Source organism: Mangifera indica, chromosome 1, assembly GCF_011075055.1.
Source record: "Mangifera indica cultivar Alphonso chromosome 1, CATAS_Mindica_2.1, whole genome shotgun sequence".
Lineage (NCBI taxonomy): Eukaryota > Viridiplantae > Streptophyta > Magnoliopsida > Sapindales > Anacardiaceae > Mangifera > Mangifera indica.
Genome location: NC_058137.1, coordinates 19,319,979 through 19,330,641, shown reverse-complemented (window position 1 = coordinate 19,330,641; position 10,663 = coordinate 19,319,979). Strand labels below are relative to the sequence as shown.

At 33.7% G+C, this 10,663-nt stretch overlaps 1 protein-coding gene across 1 annotated transcript; it reads right to left on the bottom strand.

Annotated features, from left to right (window-relative positions):
* Positions 1-7,242: 7,242 nt before the first annotated feature.
* Positions 7,243-9,888, bottom strand: LOC123209831 (probable E3 ubiquitin-protein ligase EDA40). Its single transcript, XM_044627989.1, has 2 exons — positions 9,390-9,888; positions 7,243-9,302 (listed from the first exon to the last, which is right to left on the bottom strand). Exons 1-2 carry the CDS (start codon positions 9,789-9,791, stop codon positions 7,626-7,628), a joined length of 2,079 nt encoding a protein of 692 aa, XP_044483924.1. The 5' UTR covers positions 9,792-9,888; the 3' UTR covers positions 7,243-7,625.
* Positions 9,889-10,663: the final 775 nt, after the last annotated feature.

The window sequence follows — 10,663 nt, the reverse complement described above, 5'->3', positions numbered from 1 at the left end:
TTGTAATTGTTTGGCGAACAATCATAGACACTAAAAGTACATAGTTATGATAGAGAAAAGGATTCACAGTCGTTAAACATTACAAACGTATAGTCATTAGACAAAAAGGGTGCATAGTCGTGAGTAAAAAAGTGCACACCCATGCACATGCTTAAATGACAAACAATTGTGTATGGATAGTCACACCTATTCATAGAACTAAAATTATGATAATACCCTTATGTTATATGTTGGAAAAAAGGGACTAAGTAGGGACAACCTTATAAGAAAGAATTAAGTTGACATATGAGATACATGTGTCTAATTGTGTAGAAGACAACACATATCTTAAGCAAATCAAATTTGGGTAAAAAATAAGAGAAATTATACATGAGTGGAAAATGACTAAGTATTTAGTAAGAGTCACCTTTTAAGTGCAAAGTAGTATAGGATAAGTATTTAAGGGTCAATGTTATATGATCTTTGGCTCAGGTTTGGAGTCACTATTGTGTGATTTTTGGCTCACAATCTCACATAAAAGTATGAGGGTTATAGCTAGATACTTATGAAATGTTCCATGCATACACTCATATAAGGGCATTTAGGGTGTCAATTGAGCAATTAATTTACAATTGTGTGCATTGAAAAGGGAATTACATCAAATATTCCTTACATTGTCAATGAGTTGCTTCATATGCATGCTTATGGTAGGAACATCTATGGATGTTTTTTCATGGAAGCCCAACCAGTTATTATGAACGTGGAAAAGGGGATTACATCAATGATTCCTTGAATGCAACATCTGTAGGTATATCTCAAGGGCATTATGGTCATTTTACTTGTGTTTTGTGAATGTGTATGATTTTGGTTTGAAAATGGATTGAAAATAAGGTATATATTAAGCATTTTGAGTGATATATAATCGTACATGGAAGGTTTATGCTAGTACATCATGTGACTGTCAACAAATTGATAATGTGCCATATGAGACATTTTAGAAGAATTCACAATCAGACATGTCTAGTATGTACTCATGTGCATGTTGTTACATAAAGTTTTTATAAAAGGAATGTTGTTGTGAATTATGGGTAACGATCCCATTATTCACTTCACTCATTCATATCCTTCCCAAAAAAGGAGTTCGACAGTTTTGTGTGTTCGCTGGTAATTTTGACAACTGGCATAAGTTTTAGGGGTCATTTGGTTGGGGTGTTTTAAAGATTACCTTGGTAATCTATTTTTTATTACTTACATTAACTTGTTTGGTTTGTCAATAATAAAATATTACAGTAATCTTCTATTACCAATGCTGATATGACAGGTAATATAGGTGGTAATCTGATTATCACATTTACCTTAGGTATTAAAATATTACCAAGGTAATCTTTGACTTTATTATAATTATATTATTATTTATTAATTTTTAAGACAAAAATAAATTTATTTTTAATTAATATAATAAATAATATAAAAAAATTAAAAAATAATTATATTCAAGGGCATTTAAGTAAAATAATTTACTAGTATTCTTTTATTACTGTTAACCAAACATATTAATTATTTTTACCATCTATTTTTACCAAAATTTATCAATAATCATTTATACCCAGTAATCTTCTCAGTAACCTATCTTCAAGGTAATCTTTCTATTTTAGTAATAAAACATTATACAAACCAAATGCCCCCTTATAAAGATCAAGAACGTTTCTAACAATAAATCGACTAGCAAGGAGTTTCGAGTAAGTAGGGATTCTATTTTAGATGCTTTAACATGAAATTTGTGGTTTGTGATAATGTTTTGATATACAGGGTACAGATTTTGTTGTTGTTTTTCAATATATTAGTGATTATAAATATTAAATATGTGTACATATTTATGAGATAAGTAGGTTTGGTATGGTGATTGATATTGACTTGGGGAAAATAAAGGATTTCATGTTGAAAGATGTCCGCATTGTGAAATGTATATGATAGAAGTGCTCAATAACAAGAGAACATATATATGATGTTATATATTGAGACTTTGTGTGATATGCTTTTGAGTAATATGAAAATCCAATGAATGATGGTTTGATCTCTAGGTTTGTATGGTTAGAAACTGATTTTCATGCTCCTTAAGGCATCAGAGACATATATAGATATGTGAAAAACATTAGAAATACTGTAGAATTTGATTAGAGACCAATAAAAGCAAAATATAACTTGGAATTCATGCTCCAAAAGCCATGTACAATTGTACCAAGGTTAGTCACGATCGTGACATGCCTAGAATAGTTTTATTTTAGGTCATGTATTGTGCACGAGGATGTGTGCACCTACACATGCAAAACTAAAACTTACATAAAAGATTTTCTAGTGATCGTATGAAGGTCACACATCACTAACCGATGACTCATAGACTAGGATGTAGGGTATGCTCGTATGTCTAGTGTGGACAATCATATGTAAGGAAGAATAACAATAATATCCTTAGGAAGTATGTAGGTCAAAAAAGATGTGTTAGAAAATTAGAAAAGGTTATACACCCATGCACTTAACCGTGCACTCATGTACATGCCTATACGTGAAGTCACAGTAGGGAGTTAAGTCATGCATGGGAAAAGTAGGATGTACACATGTGCATGCGACTATGCACACTTGTACATAGAGTTATTAAACATGTATATCCATAAGGGATTAGTCGTACATCAAAGGGTGGATGTACACTTGCACACCTAATAGTGTACACCCGTACATGACTAATAATGAATAGTAAAATGATGAGAAATAAGTTGTATTTGAGGTATTGTCTCGAAGGATAGTACAAACTTTTAGGGTATGCAATAGTACATATGTGTCTAAGGGAGATGATAATTATGGCGAGAGATGTAAGTTAGGGTAAAAACTAATGTAAGCCTGAGTTGATTTAATGGCTCAAGATGTATAAATGCTAGCCATGACTTGTGGTCATTAAGGTCATTACAAAAATGTATCGTGAATTATACGCCCTATATCGCCCGTAGTAGGGCAAGTTTGTGGTAGGACACTATACCCATAGTAAGGTACACTTGCTTGAAGAAGAGTCTAGTTTAGTTTGTGTAGGTGAATAGATTGCACAATGATGCTCATATGGCCAAAGTGATAAATCTTTGTATCAATCCAGTCTCATTGGTATAGTATACTGTTTCATATGAGATAGTGTTTTTACTCGAACAAGTAATATTGATATAGTCATCCCAATTTATAATCCATAATAATTCTTCAGTAATTGAGCAAGACCCAAATAGTGTAACACCCTCATTCCAAATATCTTACCATTCAGGGTAAAGTGCTACCAAAATCTACTATACATGAGTAGATAATTAAAATTAATCCATAAACCTATATTTGCATGCAAAAATCTCATATCTAAATAATTCATCAAAGTCTTTTATTGTAAAAATTAAAAATATATATTATCCAAAAGCATACCCAAGCATATTAATATTTCTCAACTCAATAAATAACCTATGTACTAGTAAAATAAAATCTATAATCATAATATTCTCAAAGTTCACTAGTCAAGATATTTACGCCTATGAGTTTATTTCTCAGATATCACTCTATCACTGAGTTGTCGCCTCCCCTTCATCATCACCTCTAACCTTGTCACTTGTAAAATGCAAAAGAAGGGAATGAGTATAAAACTCAGAAAATAGGGATGATCTATCCTACAATCTCAAAATCTCAATTGATATCTTTCCTCTACTACCTAGGTTATCTTGATCTTATGTTATCGATACCTAACTTGATCTTAGGGAATCAATGTAAGCACTATAATGAACTCTCTCTAGGCAATCTCTCTCTAGTCTAAATTGTCCAATCACTCATCGTCTTTGATAAGGTAATTTACTTCAATATAACAAAGTTATCGAGTCTTGAGACTATCGAAAATATTACTCTTTCATCTAATTTTTGGAATGTCCATAAAGTATGATAGTGTCATGGTTGAAATAATAGTGGAAGCCAATAAGGTTTACAAAATCCCATGGACTTTAAGATCACTTTAAAGGATGTTCCCACTAAAGAATTGAAAGTGAATCTCATGGTAGATGAGTCATATATGATTGGTATAGCTATGGAAACTCTAATGAGAAAATCCATTATAAAAAAATGATTTGTTATCATTAAGTATTTGTTATATGTATCTCAATAAGGGAGATTATGTTATTAGTCAGCCTTCATGAATTATCAATCTGACAAGTATTTATAGTGATATAAGAAAAGATAAAGTCTATGATTGATAATAATTTATGAGATTCATGTAATAACCTGATAGCATTTGTAGCTCATTTGGATTAGAGCTTTACTAGAAGGATATGAAAACTATATGTTTGAACATAATTCTTAGTAAGGAAATCTATATGGTGCAATCATATTTATCAAAGTTACAATGAATGAAGCTTTTAATATGTAATCTTAAGAAGTATATTTATGGTTGAAATAGACTTCTTGACATTGGTGTTTCAATTTTAATGAAGTTTCAATTTCACATGGCTTTATAGATAACAAATTGGACCAATATAAGTATATGAAGATTAGTAGAAGTAGATTTGTCTTTTATGATATGATTCAATATGTTGATACAGTGATATCAACTTGTTTCATGAGATAAAGTCATTTTTATCCAAGACTTATGATGTGAAAGATCTTAGAAGTGCATCATTTGTTTTTAGTAATGTGATCCATTGTGATAAGATGTGAACTTTTGACTTATCTCAAAGTTTATGCATGAAATGTGTGCTTAAAAGAATCAACTTGCATAGTTACAAGACAAGTTGTGTTTGTTGTGAAATGAGATAAGTTTAATATCAAACAGTGTGTTAAGAATGAGGTTAAAAGGGAATTCATGTAAAATGTCCCTTATGATGATATTATTGGTAGTTTGATGAATGCACAAATATGCATGATCCTAATAGAACTTTTGCATTTAAGGTTTTCAATCAATGTTTGTCAAATCCAAGTTTTGTTATTGGGTTGTGGTTTAAGAGGTAATGAGATTTTGCAAAATATGATCTAAATTTATTTTGAGCTATATTATTATACTCGCTGAAAGGGTTACATTTTAGAAAAGTATTAAGTAGTCGTTACTGGCAGTGTTAACTATGGACATTGAATTCGTAGCTTGCTATGAGGCAACTTCTCAAGTTTTATGGTCAAAGGATTATACATTTTTAGACTACTTAATGTCAACTCTATTGATTGTGATAGCAGCGCAATTATGTTTTTTACTAAAAGTAATAAGACTATCAATAGATTGAGACATACAAAAATAAAATACTTTATAGTTATAAACCTCGTAAAGAAAAGGGATATTAATATAAAGTACATAAATATAGAGTTGATATAGGTTAAACCTCTAACCAAAGAAATAAAGCCTATAGCACATAAAGTCATGTTGAAAATATGAGGATGTTTAAGGTCTTTTAATATTTAGGGTAAGTGAGAGTTTTGTATTGTAATTTGTTGATAATTATTTTTTATCATGATCACATTGATATATTTATTTGTATATGGATATATGTGCATATATACAGTTATGGTATACTATGTGTCTTATGACAAAAGTTTTTTTTGAGTATAATAGTTGCATGCATATGTTTCGTGATATCTTAAGTAAGGTTGAAATGTACAAGGATTTCTCTTATTTCTTTTAAAACATAAAAGTTAAAGAGAAATCATAGAGAAGATTAACAAAGAGATAACACCATTTGAGATCACATGATTACGTGTTATTTTTGCCACATTCATAGATCACTAATCTGTTTTGATTTGATTATTAATAATTATGATAATAAACAATCTTTTGTTGATTAAATGACATAAGTAATGTTTTGGTTCATTATTAGTGACCATATTAATTGGATAGATTATTATAGTGTAATTTTGTCTTTGGACTATTTGTTTTCTTAAAATAATGACCACGTAAAGTTAAAATGTTGAGTACCCAAGAGTCTAAAATTATTTTTTTCTAAAATAAAGTAAAAATAATTAATATTGTCAAAGTGAAAAAAAGTTAGAAAAATTTGGTTTAATAAAATCAAATAATTGAATAGTTTAACGACAGTTTATAAATAAACTTAAACGATCAATAAAGATAAACTCAATATATTTAAATGTTATTATTTGAATAGACGATAGTAGTATATATTTTAAGATTTATTAAATCTTTAATAAGAGTTATTAAATTATTATATATATTGGTTAGATCCCAACTCATAAACCAATATAGTGGGTTATTTCTATTAAAATTTGTTATTTAAGAGGTTTCAAGTATTTTTATAAATCTTAAGTTTTCATTTAATATTTTATATCTTATATGTAAATTGTGTATAATAGAATTATATGATTTTATATCTGATCATATATATTAAATCTTATACAGGAGCGTAACCCTTTTGGGTCCATTCTTCTAGGATATGCTTAAGGATGATTGTGGTAACATACTGTACTAAAGCAGAAGACAACTGGTAGGCATTAAATTTGGAGCTTCGGATGCACTCCCTCACTTCAAGGGACAGATGGTTTACTACTGTTCATAGTTTTTGGTGAAAAAGGAACGAAGTTTGAGATAATTAGGGTAAATTAGTATAGAGCTATTATCTGAATGTTGATTTCACACAAACTGTCTATTTTATAAGAGAAGTATATGCAAGCAGATGGAGATGGATATAAGCAGAATTTAAGAGGGTCTTCAAATACAGATCATACAATGATAGTGTCAGGAATTTTGCTACTTTCCGTACTAGAGCAGGGAAATTGCTTCTGCAATAATACTGATACAGTATCTAGGGACAATATATACTTCTTCCATACAACAAAATACTAATTTTCAACAAATCTACGAAAAAAAGAAGCTCTAATACTAAATAAGGGGTTGGTTTATAGGCTAAGTTATTTCTGCGAAGTATTATGACCGAGTGAGTGGCAACACGGGGCGTAAGCTCCTAATTCCATTCAACAGCAACAGCTCTACATAAGCCAATTTTGTCATAGAGAGAAAAATTGTACATTAATTTCAAGCAGGAGTCTTATAAACAGTGGATTGAGTCCCAGTCTGCCCTCTTATTTCAAACTTGATTGATTTAGAAAAATAAATTGGATGCTATTCTATTAAGATTAAAAAACCCTTTTGTCATTTACCCATCAAGATCCCCCACACACAAAAACAAAATAATTTATCCATTTCAATATATTTTACATGCAAAAACACATTCAATTCAATTCCTCGGCACATTGCAGTCATGAGATTTGAGGCCCAAACCAACAAAATAACACAAAAATCTAAACACATACAAACAAACAAACAAAGAAAAGACCCCCATTCCCTACCAAGTTTTCGTCGTTATTTTATACTGAATTTCAATTATTTTTAATGAATAATAATGACAAAAGAGAGTCCTGAAAACTCAGTAGTTCATCTCATATGGCTTTTAAGGCTTTTCTTTCATTTCACTATCTGTCCTTTTACCCTCTGCAGAAAGGGCCTAGCCGTCCTCTACTGCTTCTTGTCACTATATACCAATAATTTCAATTATTTTTATTCATATTCCTACTATTCATATTATATTTCCCTTTTCTATCACAAATATTTAGAAAACAAATATATATTACTATTAATATTAATATTAAAATCTTGCATTTTCAAAGCCGTGCAGATCGCTGACTCTGTTCAGATGCTTCCTCATAATAGCCACTTTAGCCAATCTCTCCGCGGCTCTCCAAGCCGATGTCGGCGTCAGCGGCTCCGGCTTCTCCTCCGCCATTTGTGCATTCACTCTTCCCCTCTGACCCTGCACCTGCTGCTGTTGTCTACGCTTGTGCAACTCGGCAAGCTCAGCTTCCAAGCCGCATACGTATTCCTCAGCCCATTTGGTTCGCTTCTGCATCAACAAAGCTCGAGCCGAAGACAGCAAGTGGTAAGCTCCGCAAAAGTCGTTAATCTCGATTAATCTCCTAGACTCGGCAACGGCTCGAGAGGTTATGTGGAGATTCCTCAACCGTACGATGCTGGGAGTCGAGGATCTAACGGTTTGCGGCGTAGGTGCCAAAATTGGTTGCTCCTTAGAGAAGATCACTTCCTGTGATGATGGTTCTTTGTAAGAAGACCGGACGGACAGCACGTGTTGGGAACCGATTGCTGAACCGGCTACTTTCAATTCAATTAACAGTTCTCTCTCCTCCTCCGTGTATAAATCCCCGACTCGAACTGGCCCCAATCCGAGAGATGCGGGCCGGCCCGTCAGAGAATAAACCCCAGTAATCTCTGTATGACCCGATCCGGATATGAATCCCAGCTGGAGCTTCAGATCCTGGACCACCACGCTCAATAATCCACCAATGAATTTGGAAAACGCCTCATCATGCAGGGCGTGGTTGGACGCGCCGTTGTCACTGAAACCAATGGTATGTACGGGGATTTCCGAGTGCGAAAAGCGCGTTGACGACACGACAGGTAGTGAACGGCCCTGATCGGAGGAGGTGTTACTTGTTGATAGAACCAGAATGGTAGAGAAGGGATTTCTCTCGCGCCGATCTTCGAGTACTTTGGCCGCTTTTTTCAGCGCGTCGCTTACAGTCATTCCTTGACCAGTAATCCCAATGGCGTCCACGATTCTGCGTGCAGACTTCCGTCCATTGGCGGTCATTCGCCGTAACGGCAATAACCTTTTAGAAGCAGTGGAAAACGCAACGATCGATAAACGATCTGATGCACCCAAATTCGAAATCACCAGCCGCATCGCCCGTTTCATCATCTGAAGCCTGGACCCTCCCATGATCAAACTCACATCCAAAACCGTCACTAAATCCACAGGAGCGCGTCTCATCGCACGCGCTGCAGCACAAGGTGGCGCCTTAACCTTCAAAACCATAGCATACGTCTCATAATTCCTTCCAACCGTAACCACTGCGGCCTCAGGCAACAAAGCAATATGAACGTTGGACGTAGAAGAGGCGGTGGTGGTGGAATATAATCCTTGGGATTCTTGATTGTGTTCTTCCTCTTCGGAGGATTCGGGAATGGGATTGAAGTGAGACAGGGAGATTGGAGATGCTAAAGACTCGTCGTCATTGTAAACTTTGAAACTTTTTGATACTTGAAAGTGTTTGTTGTTGTCGTCTTGGTTAAACAAAAGAGGGAGTTGTTTCCAGTGAGTGTTACAGACTGGGCAGCTTAAAACATGGTTGTCGTTGTTGACGTGAGAAGTTATGCAGGGAAAATGAAATACATGAGAACACTCCGCCGTGAAAATGGCGGTTCCTTGTCCAGTCTTCACGCTCTGCAAACAGATTCCACATCTACTCTGCAAAACCAAAAACAAATACTTGAATTCATAAATAGAAAAAATCAACAGATTTTTACAGATTATCTTGAATATGAACAGACTTACTTTGGAGAGACGTAAGGTGGCCTTGAGTAAAGAGAAGCCAGAGGGAGATTTAGGAGAAGATGCATCGGAGAAACGGAATAATCTGGGACTGTGCCCTGTGCTACTGCTTTTCCATGGAGTAGAATCAGTAGAGGTTTTGCATTGAAGTCTGGGGCTACTGGGAACCGACGTCGTAGTACTGGTTTTGCATCTCATGCTCGAGCTCGAAACTGGCTGAGACTGTAACCTAGGCGTCGAAGGATTCGAAAAAAACCCAAATTTAGAAGTCAATCTCGTGCTCTGGCTATTACAATGTCGTTGTTGTTTTTGTTCATGCTGCTGCTGCTGCTTATCCGTCACCACCGCTGCTTCTCTCTCTTTAGGTATTGAAGTACAAAAAGCTCGTCGCCAACCAGGCGCCATTGCCGCAAGCAAATTTCAAAGGTGAAAATCTTTTTGTTATAGAGAAGAAGAGTTTGATAGCTTAAGCATAGAGAAGAAGAGTCTCTCGGCTGATAAATTTTGTGCTTAAATAAGACCAATTAATATAAATGAATACGGAGACAGTTACAGTAATGAGATTAACAGTGACTGACAGGTGTCGGTTTCTATCAAGTAACAAGTATTAAAATTTAAATTTTATCCTTTATTCAAAATTTTGTACACTCCCTTAAATCCAAACCGTACTCCAATTCTTAAGTCGGTGTTAGTATAATTGAATCAAAAGGATCACCAGCCTCTTACGGCTAAAGACAAGATAAGTCTGTTGCTGTAAAAGAGTAGCTTTCTTAAACTCTTGGCAGTATTGCGTTATTTTCACAAACAAGTTTTTTCTTACAGAATTCTAATCCTTCTGTGATGGATGTGATTAAGCGGATCTTGGTGGGTCCGAGTGACTTAAATGGCTGGGCTTGGGATTGAATTTGCATTTTAATTTTAGGCCAAAACGGGTATTTCTTGCTTTAATTTTATTCTAATTTTAAAAATATATTTTTAATAGATAAAAAATTTAGATATTTATTCATCTTTAATTTTTTTTTTAATTTTACTATATGAATGGATCCCAAGGAATCCTCAACAGCAGTAACAACCCTATTTCTGATTTAATGAACAAGGGTTAGGTTAGGTCATATTATTTTATGGCCAAACGACTATTTCCCACCCAAACTATGTTAGAATACCCAAGTTCCCTCTATTGACTATGAAAATATTGTTTAACTACTTATGAGCAATCAAAATTAACGGTAGTAAGGATAAAATTGTCATTTTATTTTAATATTAAAAATAAACTTAAA